Raw genomic sequence first — 19,833 nt, 5'->3', positions numbered from 1 at the left:
CTACCTTTGCTTTGCTTTGCTTTGAATAGCCTATCATACACACACGGACGCTCTTCTATACGTAGACATAATGCCTTTCACACCTGATTCAGAGCTCGACCTGTTGTTCCCGGCCGAACATATACCAGACGAGACGAAGAAGCAGCTGCCTTCAGACCTCCATGTTCGTATCTTATGCATGTAGACACCTCATGTGCATGCTGACACTGAGATACAGCTCCGACCTCTCGCATCAACGGATTACAAGCGCGGCCATCTTTCCGTCCTTTCCGTTCTAACTGTTGTCACTGACCCGGGCGAGGGCGCTTGGGTCACGCAATTCAACGCTATCAGGGCGGCGTCCCGTACCTACTATTCTATTGTAATTGTGGACAAGCCCTCGGATCGGATTGTCGCCGTTGGTACGGTGTTCATTGAACGCAAATTTCTCCGCGGCCTTGGAAGCGTCGGTCACATTGAAGATATAGCCGTCGACAAGTCACAACAGGGGAAGAAGCTTGGTTTGAGGATCATCCAAGCCCTCACAGGCATCAGTGAGAACAGTGGTTGCTACAAGACCATTCTTAACTGCAGTGACAACAATATACGCAGGTGTCTGTGGTTGCGTCTTTGGTTTATGTGCTCATGTATTTCTTCCAGCGTTTTATCAGAAGTGTGGTTTCGAGCGGAAGGAAAATGAGATGGTGTGTCTAGATCTCGTTTACTCTGGTATTTACTCACACAAGCATCTGACTCACGCAGACGAGATATGCGCCAGACCGTTCTCGCTCGCCGAGGTTGTAATTGCTAGCGCATGAATCTAATCACAGATCAACGATACGGACGACTAGTCTAAATTTCTTCATTCCTTTGGACATGAGCATACTCTTACATACTGTAACCACTTTTTTATACCGACTGCGGGAGTATTTACATCGATCATTTGCGCATGGACGACACTGTTGCAGTTTATATAGCCACACTGATTTTTTATTGCGATGACTCGAGATTGAAGATATATGGCTGCCAGTGCCGGCGGAGCTGAGACGATAGCGACCGTGAGACTGGAACGCTTGAGCAACTGATACTAATGTGAATATGATTGTCGCTGGTCCTGCAGCACGCCATCCTTGGTCTCGTACCCAAACGTGTCGAAGACACGTTTGGGTACGAGACCAGCCATCCTCTGACCTTGGGACAAGCCTTGGGTCACTTCGACTATAGATAGACTCTCATCGCCTCTCAATTTTTCGTGCCAACCACTCTGAGTGCAGGTGGTGAGATTTATCGGTGGTCCGCTTTGACATAGCCGAGCGAAGCGTAGTCCCCTGACGGATGGACGCGTTTGACGGATGCTATATCGCCTCCCTGGCACTGGTTTAGGCTTCTGCGCTTGACTGCATCATGATATATACGTGTTCCTGAGCAGCTAGAACGGGGCCTAAGGTGGCTTTTCTATTGAAGACTGTCTATGTGTGGTAAGTCTGTGCCTCGGGAGATGCTGATGCTTTGGTCAAAACTGGCAGGGATATGCATAGGATTCGCGTTGTGCCATTCGAGAAAGAAGAGTAGGAGACGAACACTGATGCATGGTCGCCGTGTGGATGCTGTGGCGTGTTATTGTTGTTGGGCAACGCTGGGAGCATCTGTCATTGGCATGGCTTCGAAGGTTCACATAAGGTTGGACGATGTCCAAAATGGACACTTCGCTTTCACAAGTCTGTGCTACGCAGACCCCGTCTAACCCTACTCTCAACTGGGTCTATGAGGAGCGACTGGAATGTCGGCCGTGGCGCAGGAATCGGGTACAAGTCGTTGGGAGCCTGAGTGAGTCTGAGCCTTCGTATCCTCGTTCGTACTGACCCGTCCTCTCATACAAACAGTTTTATGTTCACTTGTTGCCAACTCGTGGCGTCAGGTATGTGCTATATTTTCCACCCCGCTGCCGTGCTCACACATCTATCAAATAGCACTAGTAATTTACGAATACTTCCTCACACTTGGCCAGGAAATCCAGCATATTTGGAACTGTCGGGCGACAGGTGTAACCATCTTATTCTTCCTGAATCGGATCGTGATGTTGGGTATGGGATTAACTGCTGTACTGATCGTCGCGCCTTGGGAAACTGGAGTGGTAAGTCTCCTGAGTGTATATTACGGCTGATTGTAATAAAAATGATGATTCTTTATGCAGGGGTAACGTGCTTTCACATTCACACCAAAGCTACCATCCTTATGCTTGGCTTCAGCTGCATGATAGTCAACTGGTTGAATATCGGTTGCGCGGTCACAATTTTGCTATTGTGGGCAGGTATATATTCGTTCCTTCACGACCCTCGGCTCTGTTTACGATCTTCGATAATAGTTGTCTCGACTCTTCGTGTCTACGCTGTCAGTAATCGCGATTGGCGACTTGCCATAGGGACCTTGATATTGGGCCTAGTACCTGTTATGATTAATATCGTATGTTTTTCTTTTTCTTGTGTAGTCACAGGGACTTAACTCACGCTTCCATTAGGTTTACAATGCAAAGACATCGTTTGCACCACCACCAGATTTATCTTCTCACTTTTGCCAAGTTATTACTAAGCTTTCTCCGAGTGTGAGCAACTTGTGAGTGTGTTCGTCTACTCTCTTGGCCATTGATTGATCGCGTTCGTAATATTCAGATGTAATTTACTTGTTGGACATTTTCCGATTTGTGACTAACATTTTCGCGTAGTCGTGATTCTGATCCGCGTCTGCCTCATTGTATCTGACACGATAGTCATTGTCGTCACATGGTACAACACGTATGAATCCTATCAGCACCCGACGAGGACGGCCACAAGAACATCGCTTTCACGACAGTTATTCCGGGATGGTATGCTTCATATTCGAATTTTATCTCGCAGGGTGCTTATACTTTTACGTGCAGGTACCTTATATTTTGTGTACGTCCGTATCTGCACAGTCCTGCGCCATATATTACATCTTTCGTTATTAGGCTTCTACTCGGCATGAATGTCACACAACTAATTCTTGTCCTTTCGGGCGTAGGTCTTCATGAGGTCTTTGGACTATCCTCTGGCTAATGACCTCCATTAGATTTTTATGGCTTTTGGTACCTTCATCACCATGTTCGTCTGTAGTATTGCATTATGCTATGTTTCAGAGATTGACATCCGCCTGCAGGATGATGTCGGTTCTCATCTCAAGATTCATTCTCGACATCCGCCAAATACGCATCGACAGCCCCGAAGCTCCGGAATCCATCGGCACGATCTTCTCTTGTGAAGAACGACCACATCTTGTCCAATCTCGCCTGTCGTCTATGATTTTCCGCCCCAGCTCCATACCGTGCGAAGATGACCACGCCCCATGGATGCTGGACACATAGGCAAATGCGACAAAAATCATTTTCTACCCCCATAGCATTCCGCGCTCATGGTTGGCATGGTTGAGGAGCCATGGAACACCAGGTTCCTGGCCTTGCGCTATTGCGAGTTCGATCGAGGTGCTGCCGCGCCAGATGCCAGCCATGCAATTATAGCAAATACTCTAATTATCCTGATAAGTATATAGCCATTTCATATATTCCCGATCATTTCGTTGCTATGCTATGTATCCTTATTGGACGTGCTTTCGGACAGTTCAATGGACTCACTCCAATGTATCTTGTATAATTTGTGTCGTGGCGTCGCGATTAGGTACCATTGTATTGAACCCCCCATCCCCCGAGCCGCTCCTCACAATGGGTCTGAAGAGAGAACTGCAAAACCCAAGGTCATCATTATAGATATCCGAAGAAATGCTATACAGTATCAGGTTGTATGTATACACTCCGAACTGCAGCTATGCGGATCATAATTACTCATTCAATGAATTAGTAGTCGGGATAGAGGAGGTGAAAGCTCACATAGGAATCATATACATGCGGAGTCTGTGCTGTTTTGTCGCAACTGTCAGCAATTGAGATGCATATGTGTTCCGATCATGGGCTGTGCTACTGGGTGTAAGTTCCGATCCACGGAACTGGTGCTATCATTTGTCTCTTACAGGTTATATAAGTTGAATTGTGGGTTGGAGCGCGGTTGGGCGACTGGGATTCGTATTGTCTTGTCTTGGATCTGACCCTACCTGCTCAGTGCTCTTTGGCGATAGGCGTCTCAATGGCGGCGATTCTATTCGCATTTATGCGATCTTAGTGAGTCCTATCAGTGTCCGAGTCTCGGTTCTGCAATGGGGATTCAATACTTGCGCTTTAGCTTTGGCATGAGATACTGCCAAATGGCAATATCAGGTATTTTCAATCATACGTCTAATTGCATTGCATTTCTAATTATTACTAGCCCTCGTATTCTATGATTACTTCCTGACTTTAGCTCAAGAAATTCGTACGATGTGGGGATGCAGATCAGCGAGTGTACTTTCCTTATTTTTCCTGAATCGACTTGTTATGCTTGCGTTGGGTCTCTCAAATATGCTGCCAGTCTTCACTTGGACCACCGTTATCGTGCGTGCGCGTTCTGTTTCAACGCTCATCCATTTTCTAACTCGTAGTCACTGTAGAGGTATGTGCCTGCACGAGCTCATCGAATACCATTATTTGATCCGTATTTTCAGTTGCAATGCTATGGATATATTCTTTTTTACATCGCTGGTAGTTTCATATATTGTTTTTGCAGGTAATCAATATCTCATCCACTGTTGCACACACTGACCGGTTCGCAGCCATCTCGGCTTTGCGAGTGTTTGCCCTAAGTAATCGTCGCTGGGAGCTCTGTGGGCTGACTTTCTTCCTGGGTTTCGTCCCTGCGATCGCGAATATAGTGAGTCTATTTATCTTAGTATTTGTTCATGTGTAACCTGGGTGGCATGAAGTATAATTATGCAGAATCCAACTATAGTACGGTCGTTCTCCATTCCGTTGTAATATGTGCAATAGAAACAAAGTTATCCGAGGCAAATGTGCAAAGGTGACTGCCACATTAAGTTCAAGAGTATGTTACAATCATCTAACATTTTGTGAACAGAGGTGTCGTACTGCTAGTTTTTCGTGATCTCGGCGACTACTATTAACATTCAATGGCCTCAAAAAGCTGCAATTATTACGCATTGTTGTCTCATTGCCTGCGATCTCATTGTGGTCCTCGTGACATGGCATTCTGTATATTTTGTCAAACATCGCTCAAATAGATCTGCGACATCTGACACGCTCTCCTGGATGCTACTGAAAAATGGTATATCCAATTTTCTCCCTGAAGACAAAGGCTGATTTATTTTTTGTTGTATTTTAAGGAACGATTTACTTCCTGTGCGCAGACACTCTACATATTGACAAGAGCCTCGCTGACTTGTTTGAAGACTACTCCTTGTGGTAAATGTGTCGCACATGATTGTCATGTGTGTCTCGGTGCGCTCGAATGCACCCTATGATATTACAGATGGTTGTTGATGACGCCACTTGACAGGACGCGAAGTATGATGAAGTCGCTGTGTTTCTTGCACCGTCGGTACCCATTCTCTTTCATTCTCGTGCATGATTAGAAATCAGTTTTTATAGGATATCCTCAATCATCACATCTCGATTCATGTTGGAACTCCGGGACATCCGCTCCACCAGAGCGGGGTCTCAATGGCCGTCCTGCGACGAGTCGCGGCCGAGTCAATATGCATTGTCCCACTTATCCTCAGTTCGATTCGAAAACGAATTGCACGATGAGGACCAACCTCGTGCACAACTCGAAATCAGCACCATACCTTGATATGTTTCGCATCACGGCGAAAGTGGAACAACAACTACCATAGTAAATGAAATGCAGGGGACGATGGAGAACGTCGAAAATCCACTGCATCGGGACCGAGATCTATCTCATGGGTATAGGGAAGAGCATACATGATAAATGTGGATGAGAGGCAGCATTGTCTGACTCAGATGATGAAGGTATCTTGATTCACACTAAATAGGATAGGATATTATTGAAGTATTAATATGATGATTACCTTGCCTTTTTTTGATGCCCTTTATTGTCTGTGAGGGCCGAGCCCTATGTAAACAGTATGTACATCGTGTATGTACATTCTGGCGTAGCAATTTATACTCGAAACTGAGGCATTGGAGGCACAGCCTATGGTAGTAGGGCGTGACAGGGCATCGCTGGTGTACTGTAAGAGACCGGGTGGGTTAGTAAAGGTGGGAATGGCACAATATGCTATCATTGCACCAGTAATGTAACTTTTTAAGTATCTGGGCTCCCTATAGTGCAAATCTTATCAGAATGTTTCAAAGTTTTCGCCAGTCAATGCAGAATGTTCGAAAGTACACACATGAATTTCGTAGGCTTAGTATGTCGAGAGAAAAGCAATACCGAGAGCAAAACAAAATCGCAACAGTAGTGCAACTTTTTCTCCGAGGAACGTCACGTCAACCGTCACAATGCTGCGCATGCCGTTTTCTTTGTCTGCCCAGCGTTCAGTGGCTGGACCGCGAAGCTATGCGAAGTACGCCACTACTACCATCAGCTGAGTCAAGATTCACGATGCCGATTGTGGCTGAATGTCACAGATTTGAGCCGCTATCGTTCGACACAGGATTCAAGAGGGGTTCGTTGTGCAGATGATTCCGGAGAAATTAGAATAAGTGTGTGTATGTTCTTCACATGGCCATGGTGTGTTATATTGTTGATTGGACATGGTGATCACCTACCCAAGGCCACTCTTGATTGAGATGTAGTCCTCAAAACACAGTTGCAAGGCATTCAAGTCGCTCTCACATTTTTCATACAAAATCTACACAGTAGTGATCATACTTGTATTTTGTATCATACATGATTTATTGGTATTTTTAGAGGGGGAGGAGCAGCTGTAAGTTCAGTAATTGCACTACTGTTGCGATTACATTACTGGTGCAATGATAGTATACGTAGGAAGAGAAGGGACGACTACCGGGTCTGGCGCGGCGGACTCGGAAGCGTTGGCCTCGGCCATATTACCCTGCTTGACAAGGTCTCTCTCAGGTCGACAATGTGATTCACTTTTCGACTGGCCGGATCTTTCCGGTATTGTTTGTTGTTTGTTCTAGTGGCGTGTCGTTCGATAAGCGCCCGCGTCATCCGAGAGCTAGCACCAGGAGGCACCCGCTCTCGAGCCCCTGTGCACCGTACATATATCCTCATACATTCTCTGTTTATGGAAGGCTATACATGCCAGTATACTGTATATCTATGTCTTGCCCATCTTCTCCCACCAGTTCTTTGTACTTGTGTTGAGCAATTCTAATCTATTGTCCTCCACTAATTGAGTCATGCTATGAAGGGCCATGAATAGCTTGTCATCAAAATTGCGCAACAGCTGAATCATCGAGCGACCAGAGCTACGTGACAACATGACATAAAGACTGAACAGGGAGAGGTTTGAGGGTGATGGTGGTGTGGCAATATCCACTACAACATATGGAATTTTTTGCCCTCAGGGAGAGCAATATATAATCCATAAATGCGTACATTGTGATCATAGTGACTGACAGCCATACCACTCTGCTAATTATTAATTATCACCATACGATATACTCCCTCGTAAAGCGCCCTCCACAGACACCCTAACTCAATTCCTACTATCTAGTGCTAGACTGTTAATATAATGTGTGCGGTAAATAGATGGACATGAAAGACAAACTCTTCCGCGACGCAGTGCGATCTAGTGCGATCCAAGAATATGGTTTCAGCCGGTGCAAGACGGCGCTTCCCCAAGTACATAGTGAACGCAGGAGAAACTATTGCTACATAATCTTATTATCTGCCGTTTGAGTGTATTTAATAGTAATTGCGGAGCCCTATGCGTTATGTCACACATGTGATGCGTCGCGTCTGTGACACGATCAAGACCGCGTTTGAAGTCGAGTTGAAGCTATTCTACTCTTACTTCTATCCTCATCAACTCAGCGATGGCTCGAGGAGGTCCTACTCCTCGCAGAGGTCGCGCAAATTCGCGTTTTGGATATCGAGGCAATAGTTCTTTCCGCGGTGGACGAGGGAGAGGAAGGGGCAGAGGCCGCGGTGGCGCACCAGCAGAATCTCAGCCTCAGCGCGAAGATGATGGGACCCAGCTGGCGGAGCGGTTTGAACAGGTCGCCTTGAACGACGAAGTCGATGAGAAGCTTGGATTTTCCCGAGTGTCTGAGGGCCCCAGGAGAGAAGGGTGGTTGGTCAACATGCATCCGGTGGGTTATTTCTTCGGACCGTGGCGTCGCCATCCAACGTCTCGTGCAGACACTGGTTAAGGATCCCGATTGGCCATCAGGCAAGGCTGGAGTGGACTTCTACTTCATTCAAGACGACGGAGGCATGTTCAAGAGCACGCTGCAGTATGAGCCATACTTCTACATCGCCTGCAAGGTGCGTCTACACCTATCTATCTATCTCGGTGTTGCCTAACGGTAGCCTTCACTACTAGAGTGGCATGGAGACCATTATCGAGGAATGGCTCCTAAAGAAGTACGAAGCACATATTTATCGCATCACGCGGGAACGTAAAGAGGACTTGGAACTACCCAACCATCTTCTTGGCCACAGACGACTGTACCTGCAGCTACACTTTCGGAACGTCTCAGATCTCCTGGCTGTTCGACGCGATATCATGCCACTTGCCCTTGCGAACAGCGCGAAATTGGACGCAGTTGACGCGTATGCAGAGGTGGTCAACTCCACTGCTAGCGCAAGCTTAAACATTGAGATGGAAGGCGCGTGGCGCGCTGAGGCAGAAGCAGGACCGAGTACCACCTGGGGGGGTGGTGGGCGGGACAAAGACCCGCGTGAGGGTATCATCGACATTCGCGAGTTCGATGTGCCGTACTATTTGCGTGTTGCAATGGACAACGAGATCCGTGTTGGTCTCTGGTACTCGGTCACATTTACGGCAGGTCAGCCGGCCTTCAAACAGCTTGTGGAGCGTGTCAAGCGTGCTGACCCTGTTGTGATGGCGTACGATATTGAGACGACGAAGGCTCCGCTGAAATTCCCGGACCAGGCGGTCGACCAAGTCATGATGATTTCGTACATGGTTGACGGACAGGGCTTTTTGATCACGAATCGCGACATTGTTAGCGAGGACATTGAGGATTTCGAGTATACGCCGAAGGAGGGCTACGAAGGGCCGTTCACGATATTCAACGAGCCTGATGAGGTATGTTGCGTAGTTCCTGCTCCCTCGGAATTGTACTCAGCAATAATGCCAGTCATCCACGATTCGGAGATTCTTCTCCCACGTACAGGATGTCAAGCCTACGGTCATGGCTACTTTTAACGGGGATTTCTTTGATTTCCCGTTCTTATGTGCTCGTGCAAAGATTCATGGGATCGATATGTTTATCGAAATGGGCTTCGCTAAAGACTCCGAGGACGAGTTCAAGAGTCGCACTTGCGTGCATATGGATTGCTTCCGGTGGGTCAAACGCGACTCGTATCTTCCACAAGGTAGTCAAGGTCTCAAAGCCGTTACGACCGCTAAGCTGGGGTATGACCCTATAGAGTTGGACCCGGAGCTAATGACGCCGTGCGCACTTCTATTTTCCCCAGTTTTGTGTCCTACTTATGCTGTCCTTTTCCAGCTACGCCATGGAACAACCTCAAACACTCGCGCAGTATTCAGTGTCAGATGCGGTGGCGACGTATTACTTGTACATGAAATATGTGCATCCATTTATCTTCTCGCTGTGCAATATCATTCCGCTCAATCCAGATGAGGTACTTCGGAAAGGTAGTGGCACGTTATGCGAGACTTTGCTCATGGTGAGCTGTTGTATGATCTGCTGGAGGATGCGGCTCAGTCATTCACAGGTCGAAGCATATCGAGGGGAAATTATCATGCCCAACAGGCATGAAGAAGAACACGGGAACATGTGGGAGGGTCATCTCCTTGCTTCTGAGACGTACGTAGGTGGCCACGTCGAGGCACTGGAGGCTGGGGTCTTCCGCAGTGATATTCCTACTCACTTCAGGATCGAGCCATCTGCGGTTCAGAAGGTAGACGCCATTTGACTGCTATCCAGCCAATGCTTATCATTCTCTCCCCAAAAGTTGATTGATGAACTAGATGCGGCGCTGACCTTCTGCATCATGGAGGAATCCAAGTCATCTCTCGAAAGCGTAACGAACTACAACGAGGTGAAAGCCCAGATTCAAGCTGCGCTCGAGGAGATGCGAGACAATCCTCAGCGCATGGATAAACCACTTATCTACCACTTGGATGTTGCTGCCATGTATCCAAATATCATGCTGTCAAACCGACTGCAGCCGGACTCCGTGGTCGACGAATCAGTTTGTGCAGTATGCGACTATAATCGACCCGGAAAAACTTGCGATCGTCGTATGACATGGGCATGGAGAGGTGAATTTTTCCCTGCGCGGCGGGACGAATTCAACATGATCAAGCACGCGCTGAACCAGGAGACATTCCCTCCGAAGCGACCTGGTGGTTCTCAGCGCCAGTTCATCGACCTCACTGATGCCGAGCAGACGGCCTTGCTCCATAAACGACTGGGTGACTATTCGCGCAAAGTATACAAAAAGATCAAGGATACGAAGGTCGAGAACAGAGAGGCCATTATCTGTCAAAGGGAGAATCCATTCTATATTGACACAGTGCGACGATTCCGTGACCGACGGTACGAATACAAGGGTCATCACAAGACTTGGAAGAAGAACCTCGACACAGTGCTCTCTGAGCAACGTTCGATCGCGGAGGTAGACGAGGCGAGGAAGATGATTGTGTTGTACGACTCTCTTCAGCTGGCTCACAAGTGTATTCTGAACTCGTTTTACGGCTACGTCATGCGCAAGGGGGCTCGCTGGCATTCGATGGAGATGGCAGGTATTACTTGCTTGACTGGTGCCACCATCATTCAAATGGCTCGACAGCTGGTGGAGCAGATTGGTCGACCTCTGGAATTGGATACAGATGGTATCTGGTGCATGCTGCCTGGGATCTTCCCAGAGAACTTCAGGTTCAAGCTCACCAATGGAAAAACGATTGGCTTCTCCTACCCCTGTACCATGCTCAATCACCTCGTTCACGCACAATTCACGAACCATCAATATCATGACCTTGACCTGGAAACTGGTGAATATCGCATTCATAGCGAAAACTCGATCTTCTTCGAGTTGGATGGTCCTTATAAAGCGATGATCTTGCCTTCATCGAAAGAGGAGGATAAGTTGCTGAAGAAGCGGTATGCAGTCTTCAATGACGATGGCTCCTTGGCCGAATTGAAAGGCTTTGAAGTCAAGCGACGCGGCGAGCTGCAGCTTATTAAGATATTTCAGTCTCAGATTTTCGAACGCTTTCTGCTTGGTGGTACGACAGAAGAGTGCTATGCGGCCGTTGCTCAGGTTGCAGATAGATGGCTAGATGTCTTGTTCAGCAAAGCGGAAAGCCTTGGAGATGACGAGCTGATTGAGCTTATTGCCGAGAACAGGAGCATGTCGAAGACCTTAGCCGAATATGCCGGACAGAAATCGACGTCTATCAGTACCGCAAAACGTCTCGCAGAGTTTTTGGGCGACCAGATGGTTAAGGACAAGGGCCTTGCGTGCAAGTTCATCATTTCTAAACAGCCAGCGGGTGCACCGGTCACAGAACGGGCGGTACCAGTCGCTATATTTTCTGCCGAAGATAGCGTTAAGCGCACTTACCTGCGCAAATGGCTGAAGAATAATGGTCTAACGGAGTTTGATATCCGGTCCATTCTCGACTGGGAATACTACATCGAGCGATTAGGGTCCGTTATCCAGAAATTGATTACCATTCCTGCAGCGATGCAGAAGGTAGCTAATCCAGTTCCTCGAATCAAGCATCCAGACTGGTTGCATCGCCGCGTCGTCGCTCTAGATGACAAGTTCCATCAGCACAAGGTCACGGACTTCTTCCGACTCAAGGTGCCAGGGGAGCAGGAAACTCATGATCTCGAGGACTTTGGAACTCCTACGCGCGATAGTGATCGGCCACGCCTGGCAATCGTCAATCGAAAACCCGCGCCTCGACAAGACACTCCGGAACCAGCTGAGGAGCAGCCTTCCTATCAGCTCGCTGTCACAGATTATAGAAGATACCTCAAGATCAAGAGGCCCATCTGGAGACGTTGTCGGAATGGCGAGACCGACGCCGTTCTGCCCTCAATGTTCAAGGCTACGACGAATTTGAATAGTCGTTGGGACGTCGTGCAAATCCGTCCTGCTAGAGGACCAGGTCACTTTACCTTATGGCTTGCCGTAGGGGGTAATCTTGTCTCCCTGCCCCTTCGCATACCTCGGGAATTCTACTTGCATCGCCGTACACCGGCAAAGTCGGACCAATTTCGAAAAGACATATACACATGGGAGAAGGTGGTCCGTGGTCTGCCAAGAGACAGGCCATGTGTGAATCTGTACAAGCTGAGTGTCCGTGAAGACGTATACATACAGGCGCAGGAGCACTTCCTTGACTTAACCAGTGACCCTAGTGTGGATGGTGTGTTTGAACAGCAAGTGAGTGTTAATTGTAAAGCCGCTGCCGCACAGATGACGTATTTTTGGCGTGTAGATACCTCTTGTTATGCGAGCCGTATTGAGGTTGGGCAAGACATGTGTGTCTGGGGTCAGCGGATTGACACTTAACAAGGCTGAAGCGGTGGGGTTCGATCTAGACCAGCTTGGCCGAGCAAGCTCTCAATCATCCAAACGTAAATATTTGGATGAAGGTAGGACGGGGAAGTATATCCTCCTCTACCATGCTTGCTCCAATACGGCTCCTGTCCATGTCTTCGCCCTGTTCGTGCCCAATAGCCCTGTCAGGCTCCACATAGTTGATCCCGCCACACGGCGCCAAGGAATTCCTCGACTATCCGAGTTGTATACAGAGCTTCTGAACAAACGTCGACAATCCGCCAGGTCGAACGTCTCGTATACGTACCCGTCAACATGCGATTTCACTAGCACCTATCACGGCAGTGATTTGATGGCCCTCAAAGCAATCTCTCGCGAGCTTGGACTCCTGGAATCCCAAGCATATATGCTAGTGATCTCGTCTAGCAAGGAGCAGACATACTTTGATACACACATACCAAGACTCTCTAAATTTCCTGTGTTATCAATGCCAAAGGCTAAAGTTCCTCACACTTTAGATGTCTTCCCGTGGCAGACAGGCGTCGCGCAGAAGCTCGTGGGCCGTTATCTGACCATGGGCACATGGCTTGATAGATCAATTTCTCTAGCCAACTACTACGACGTGCCTCTCGGCCATATTGATGGTGACCAACCACTGCTCCTTTCCGACATCGAATTTGCTCGCAAACTGGCGGAGCATGATATCGTTTTGTGGTGGTCGCCAGGGGATCGTCCAGACTTGGGTGGGATGGAGAATGATGCTAGACCATCTGAAGAATTGTCTAAGACTGAATTCTGCTCTCCGGGATGTTATTCAAATGTTTGTCTGGAGATTACGGTTCGTAATTTGGCGGTCAATGCCGTCCTGCATTCGGTCATCGTCAACGAGTTAGAAGGTAGTGGAGGAGCCACTGCTTTTGACTCTTCCCATACACTAGACGAGTACGCGGGAGGGGACTCGCCACGAGATCTAACTTTCGGTGACGCTAGTGTCTCACCGCAGACCTTCTCGATTCTCAAGTCTATGGTGAAGACATGGCTATTGGACAAGATTCAGGGCAATTTCGAAAGTCCCGCATCCGTCGCTATCGATCATTTTTGGCGGTGGATAAGCTCGAATGCGTCCCATATGTACGATCCGAGCCTTCACCGCTTTGTTCATGGGCTCATGCGCAAGACATTCATCCAAATGCTTGCTGAGTTCAAACGCTTGGGATCTCATGTCGTATACGCTGATCTCAGCAAAATTCTCTTGGTCACTTCCAAACCCCCTGGTACGGCGCATGCGTATGCGACATACATCACAACCGCAGTAACGTCTCACGAGCTTTTCCAGCACGTTTACCTATACACAGCACGTTTTTATGATTTCCTCCTTTTCATGGATCAGGCAAATATTGCGGGAGTTGTTTGCGAAGATCCCTTGGCCGTGAACCCTCCCGAGGCCTTGTCCGTGGAGATGCGATGGAATATCGAGACATTTTTGCCGCCTGCGATTCAGCGCGATTTCAAAAACGTGATTCGCTTCTTCCTTGTGGAATTCTACAGAACGTGTCAAAAGAGCTCGGGCACAGCTCGCGCTCCTCTGAGGGTCCTGCAGAATGGCGCGCCAGATGCAACCCAAAAGGGCATAGCGAAGACGCAAGAAATGGATGCCTGTCGTGATTTCATCGCTCGTCGTCTCACAAGGAAACTTCTCAAAACCGTTGGCGATATTCAAGAACGATATCGCATGGCTGTCACCGATGAGGAGGCGCTCGTTTACTGGGAATTTCCTTTACTTCCTGGGTCGCACTTGCACCTCACGAATCCCCTCCTCGAGTTCGTCAAATTCGCCTGTGTAATCTTCAGCCTGGCGAAGGACTATCAGCTCGAGGTCGGTCTCTTGAAGCGCAACCTATTAGAGCTTGTTGGCGTGCGAGAGTTCGCGAGCGAGGCGACGTTCCATAACCCATGCGAGCCACTCAAGTTGTCAAACGTCCCTTGCTGTCATTGTGATGGGCTGCGCGAGTTCGACTTCTGTCGTGATCCGGAGCTACTTCCGAACAATCTCGAGGTCAATGTGCGCTGGCTTTGCGACAATTGTGGGGGCGAGTACGACCGCACCACGATTGAATTTGCGCTGATTAGTATGGTCTACGACCTGGAGCGTCGGTTTGCACAACAGGATCTGCGCTGCTCAAAGTGCAAGCGGCTCCAGTCGGACAACGTTTCCCGCCATTGTCAATGCTCCGGGAGTTATCAGCTGAACATGAGTAAGGTCGATGTGCGGCGAAAGTTGCGCACCATCGTGAATGTGTCAATCGCGCATAATATGACACGGCTTAGGGTATGTCCATATCTACTGTTTCTAACAATATGCTCTTTTTTGACAGTCTGAATCGTCAGGAATGTGCACAAATGATGCTCGATTCTTGGTAGATATCGCGTACTGTTGTGTGGGCACTTGCTTGTATTTTGCTTTGCTATTCCTTCGCATTCGTATGTGAGCGTGTAAGTTATTGTTTTGTCACTATGTATAGACGAAATGACTTCCTTGTAATATTTTTGTGTACCAATAGACACCGCTCGTCTTGCTCATCCATTCAGTACGTTCCCGAATTTTCCAGCGACATAAACCGCTGCGGAAGGGGCGATGCCCCACTCCTACAATATACTGGCGATAAATGACTCAGCCAATCATGTAGACGTAAGACTTAGTTATCAATATATATATCCACCACCAGGAAGTCATCTGTACATAGTATACAGCGTCCACCTCGCTATCCAAACAAACATACGACTACTAATATAACAGTGCATGTACGGATACTGAGCGACAGCAACTATGACATAGTGACGGGATACGACCAACTGATAGTGCCAATGTTACAACAATGTAGAAGATGAGATATGTACGAAGAATATACATTAACATAAGAGTCGGGGACCAGAACGCACATGCTAACGTTCGATATCGTACTGGGGGATGAAAAAGAGATAAAGATCAGACCAAAGCAATAACAATGGCAAGACGATCAGAACGAGAGAGTACATAGTCTATGGCCTATGCCACAGTCTACAAGGATGTTCAGATCAATCCAAAGGACAAAGTGCGCCATACCACTTATGACTTACAGCGATCAGGCCGCCGCCTCAACCTGCGGTGGAGCTGCTTCGTCCTCTGCTGTCTCCTCAGCTTCGGACTCCTCTGGAATGGTCTCTTGGACTGCCGAGGGTCCCGCAATATTCTCCTTATCGTCGTTACCAATCTTACAAATTCAAGTCAGATTCAAAATCCGGAATAGTCGCCAGATCACTAGCGCACCTTTGAGACTGGCTTTCGGGAGCTCGCTCGAGACGCAGGCTTCTTTGCACCAGTCGTTGAAGGTGGTTTGGCAGATGTACGCGAAGCGGGCTTCACTGAGCCAGCACGGGATATCTTGGAGGCCGGTTTGCTGGAAGTACCCGCCATCTTTGAAGTAGGCTTGCTAGAGGTTCCTGCCACTTTGGAAGCAGGCTTGCTAGAAGTACCCGCAGCCTTAGAAGGAGGCTTAGATGTAACCTTTGATGTCGGTTTGGATGCAATTTTAGATGCCGGCTTAACCTGAAGAGTGATCAATAGTAATCGAGACAAAGATCATCCTAGCGTACTCGTTTTGCCGGTGGCTCTTCCGCAGTATTACCATTAGCCACAACACCCTCTTCGGCCTCTACATCAGAAGCAGTTCGCTTCTTTCCTCTTGTCGACTTCGGCTTGTCCTCAACATCCTGGAGAACTTCAGCCTCCTCCGCAGTCTTAGCCTTCTTGCCCCGCGGTTTAGCGGGAACTTTCTTTACGATTGACTCTGGCTTAGGCTGCTCTTTAATCCGGGTGGAACGGCGCGGCTCAGTGGAGGCGTCGGATGAGGGCGCAGCCTTACGGGGCATGATGGTAAGGAAAGTGAAGGTATGGAAGAGGGAGGGGGAGGATGTGTAGGCGTTCCGTGTTATTTAGACCGGCTTGAACCCTATTCGCGATCAACAAGGTGGCACGTGCAACGCGCATGTCACGGGATGCGCGACGCGGCCAGCGCCGCGGTGCCCTATCGCATCGACCCATCCAACATTCATACCTATGTAGTCCGATCTAACCGATTTTCGAGCCAGCTAGTGGTTCCTCGCCAAGTTCAGTATATTATTCCATGCTGGAGCTCGCTATCACGGAAAGTTTTACAATTGCTGAAATGTCAAGTTCAGCTACAAATGTTTTCGCCGTCAGATAGAACTTCGAGACAACAGGCAATCTCCAAACATACATTGCCTGTTGTCTTGATGCTACATTTAGATGGCGGGACTGCCCCTCTGTTTGCTAGTTGGAGAAGCCTTGATTGTACACTGACAGGTATCCATTGATGTGATTTGTGTCATGTGCATGATGCAGGATACCATGAAGGGCTCCCAAGGCGGAGAATACTAATGCAACATTCACTTGTACACGAAAGACAGCTACATTTTATCCATTTATCCTACTTATGAATATTAGAACCCAGCCTGCGCTGCCTCCCGTTCCGCAAGACTGCCCCGTGGGGCCCACGCCTTGACATGGCTATGGTCTTCCGCAGTGTTCCCAGCATCTGGGTCCGGGGAACCCCAGGCGCCTGCACCAGGCGTTTCAATCAAAAGCCTGTCACCCTTGCCCATCCACACTGTTGCCTTGCCGCCGATGTTGATCTTCCTCGGCTGTAGCGGCTGTGGCGTACCATTCTTACTTTCAGGCAAGTCGCCGTCTTCCTTGCGCGACTGCTTCACCCAAGTGTTTCGGCCAAGCGCTCCCGGCCCTCCGCCTTCGAGACCGTATGGCTGGCGCGTACGTCTCTGCAGAAATCTCAGCATGTGTCTTACAACAGTTGAGAGAATACGAACCTCTGACAGAATCGAGACCTGCAATCCCTGCGTAAATTCGAGCTCCCGGACGACACCGTCTCCGCCCTTCCACTTGCCTTTACCGCCGGAATTCTCCCGGATGCTGAACTGGTGAACTAATACAGGGTAGCGGCGCTCGAGAATCTCGACATCACCGATTCGTGTATTAGTAATATGCGTGTGCACACCCGATGTGCCGTGCCAGCCAGGCCCTGCGCCCGAACCTCCGGCAATCGTCTGCAGTTGAAATCAGAGAGTATGAATAGATGGAAGAAACAGTGCACAGCTACCTCGTAGTATCCCCACCCAATTACGTTGTTCCCATTTTCATCCTTTCCCCCAGCTCCAAACGTCAAGTTACTGAACGAGGTACATTGTCAGTGCAGACATAGCGACTTCACTAGCAACGTACTTTGTGCATCCCTGGCTAGCCGCGCACGCATGGAACGCCTTGAGCACTACGTCCACCAATCGCTGCGAGGTCAACACGTTCCCTCCACAGACCGCCGCCGTGCGAGACGGTGAGAGCAGTGAGCCGTCGGGGATTTTAATCGTGATTGGGACGAGACAGCCCGCATTGAGCGGGATATCCATGTTGAGCATCGCACGCATACAGTATATCACGGCCGAGTGCACAACCGAAACCGGCGCGTTCAGGTTTCCCCGGATCTCACAGCCTGTACCGGCGAAGTCAAAAACTGCAGATCCGTTCTGCTCGTTGATTTGCACGTGTAGTTGAATTGGCGAGCCGTCGTCGAGGTAGTCGATCGCTTCCAGGACGTTCGATCCCGCACGCTTCACGACATCCTTCAGCAGACTGCGCACGGACGCTTCGGCATTGGCGCGGATGTGATACATATATTCCTGGACGGTCTCCAGCCCATAGTCATCCACAACTGTGTCCCCTCAGCAACATTCTGTCATATACCGAAGAGGAAACTCACTAGCGTGTATAAGTTGAATGCCCTTGTGGTTGGCGGCAATTTGCTGCACAAGGAATTAGTCAGTCATGTTTGATTTTACGGGTAATGCCCATACTCATCCTCACCGCTTTGAGGTCGCTCTCGACATCTTTGATATTTCTACAGCCGGAACTACCTGGATACTTCGCCGGCTGGTCGACCATGTAATCCACCAAGCCATCATGGTCATACATTCCTGCGCTGACAATCTTGAAGCTTTCGATGTTCGCGCCTTCTTGGAACAAATTCGTAGATGTTGGAGGCATCGATCCAGGCAAGATACCACCAATGTCAGCATGATGTCCGCGTGACGCAGTGAAGAAGATGATCTCGTTTGTCTTTGTATCGAACACAGGACTGATTATCGTGATGTCTGGTAGGTGACTGTTTCAAAAAAATAATAAGCAAGGGAAGCGGAAGTAGAACCTGATTGTACGCACGAGCCACCAACATAAGGCGAGTTGGTCATGATCACATCTCCGGGCTTGAGGTCGTTGCGGTGCAAGTTCATCTGGTACCTCACTGCACTGCATGAAGGGTACTAGGTAAACGGCCACAATACAATTAGTAGTCAGGTAGACTCACAAACTCATGGAACCCAAGTGAATCGGGATAAACGGCGCGTTAGCGACCAAGTCGCCATCCGGTGCGAACAGGGCACAGGAGAAGTCGAGCCTCTCTTTGATGTTCGTACTGATTGCAGTCTGCTGCAACGAGCGGCCCATCGCCTCCGCGACGCTCATGAAACGATTTGCGAAGAGCGTGAGGAGGATCGGGTCAGCTTTTGCATAGCTGGGCTTCGCGGTCGACATGGTGGGCAAGTAACGAGGGAGACGGACGGCGAATACCGCTATATGTAGATACTGCGCCCCGAATTGCCTCTGCAGCCCTGTCGTTTGCGCGCGTTCCTGTGAACCGATGCTGATGCCGTTTCGAATCTTTCTACTACTTAAGTACACACTAAATTGCTTAGTGAAAGAGATAACACCCGGTATCATGGATTCGCGATAGCAAGATCGCGGGGTAAACTTGAAGCTATGCGATAAGATCTAAAAAGGAGAGATATACACCGGCTTAGAGCTTACAGGAAGCTCAGGATATTGTCGAGCTAAGCACGCCGCAATCGTTTATGTATATTATTCTCAAATTCTGATGAGTAGGCGGATTGAATGTTAGAATGCAAAGCTGCATACAGACGACAATGATTTATGTGGAAAAGATGGACAAACACTCTCCGTGGTAGGCGCCCTGGGGGTGGCGGGCTTCCTTCGTTTCAGCATGCTGCTGATTTTGACATGGTCAGCTTGATAAAGTAAAGGACGGCGACTTTTATTCGTCCAGCCGACTACTCGCAGCCTCAAACATCTGGCTCGATTCAGACCCCAGTCATT

The 19,833-nt window shown here is 48.8% G+C and overlaps 5 protein-coding genes across 5 annotated transcripts; 3 read left to right on the top strand and 2 right to left on the bottom strand.

Annotated features, from left to right (window-relative positions):
• Positions 1 to 70: 70 nt before the first annotated feature.
• Positions 71 to 783, top strand: FIBRA_03845 (uncharacterized protein; the record flags this gene model as incomplete). The annotated part of the gene is made up of 4 exons (XM_012325671.1): positions 71 to 163; positions 218 to 533; positions 640 to 683; positions 742 to 783. The coding sequence occupies 4 exons, from the start codon at positions 71 to 73 to the stop codon at positions 781 to 783; spliced, it is 495 nt and encodes a 164-aa protein (XP_012181061.1).
• An 893-nt stretch (positions 784 to 1,676) lies between these two features.
• Positions 1,677 to 3,358, top strand: FIBRA_03844 (uncharacterized protein; the record flags this gene model as incomplete). Its single annotated transcript, XM_012325670.1, has 12 exons — positions 1,677 to 1,784; positions 1,863 to 1,897; positions 1,950 to 2,113; positions 2,174 to 2,290; positions 2,345 to 2,442; positions 2,498 to 2,592; positions 2,649 to 2,680; positions 2,747 to 2,842; positions 2,897 to 2,912; positions 2,966 to 3,014; positions 3,067 to 3,098; positions 3,154 to 3,358. The coding sequence occupies 12 exons, from the start codon at positions 1,677 to 1,679 to the stop codon at positions 3,356 to 3,358; spliced, it is 1,047 nt and encodes a 348-aa protein (XP_012181060.1).
• Positions 3,359 to 7,903: 4,545 nt separating this feature from the next.
• FIBRA_03843 (uncharacterized protein) lies at positions 7,904 to 15,017 on the top strand (the record flags this gene model as incomplete). Its single annotated transcript, XM_012325669.1, has 9 exons — positions 7,904 to 8,179; positions 8,229 to 8,354; positions 8,413 to 9,141; positions 9,194 to 9,510; positions 9,566 to 9,746; positions 9,795 to 9,980; positions 10,035 to 12,479; positions 12,535 to 14,925; positions 14,985 to 15,017. The coding sequence occupies 9 exons, from the start codon at positions 7,904 to 7,906 to the stop codon at positions 15,015 to 15,017; spliced, it is 6,684 nt and encodes a 2,227-aa protein (XP_012181059.1).
• A 701-nt stretch (positions 15,018 to 15,718) lies between these two features.
• FIBRA_03842 (uncharacterized protein) lies at positions 15,719 to 16,505 on the bottom strand (the record flags this gene model as incomplete). The annotated part of the gene is made up of 3 exons (XM_012325668.1): positions 15,719 to 15,847; positions 15,904 to 16,182; positions 16,230 to 16,505. 3 exons carry the CDS (start codon positions 16,503 to 16,505, stop codon positions 15,719 to 15,721), a joined length of 684 nt encoding a protein of 227 aa, XP_012181058.1.
• Positions 16,506 to 17,096: 591 nt separating this feature from the next.
• On the bottom strand, positions 17,097 to 19,254 carry FIBRA_03841 (uncharacterized protein; the record flags this gene model as incomplete). Its single annotated transcript, XM_012325667.1, has 8 exons — positions 17,097 to 17,432; positions 17,481 to 17,717; positions 17,771 to 17,840; positions 17,893 to 18,376; positions 18,425 to 18,467; positions 18,529 to 18,826; positions 18,883 to 18,964; positions 19,032 to 19,254. 8 exons carry the CDS (start codon positions 19,252 to 19,254, stop codon positions 17,097 to 17,099), a joined length of 1,773 nt encoding a protein of 590 aa, XP_012181057.1.
• Between the last annotated feature and the right edge of the window lie 579 nt (positions 19,255 to 19,833).

Source organism: Fibroporia radiculosa (assembly GCF_000313525.1).
Source record: "Fibroporia radiculosa TFFH 294 genomic supercontigs, scaffold2314, whole genome shotgun sequence".
NCBI lineage: Eukaryota > Fungi > Basidiomycota > Agaricomycetes > Polyporales > Fibroporiaceae > Fibroporia > Fibroporia radiculosa.
Note: the sequence above shows the minus strand (reverse complement) of the source record. Positions and strands in the feature narration are given on the sequence as shown.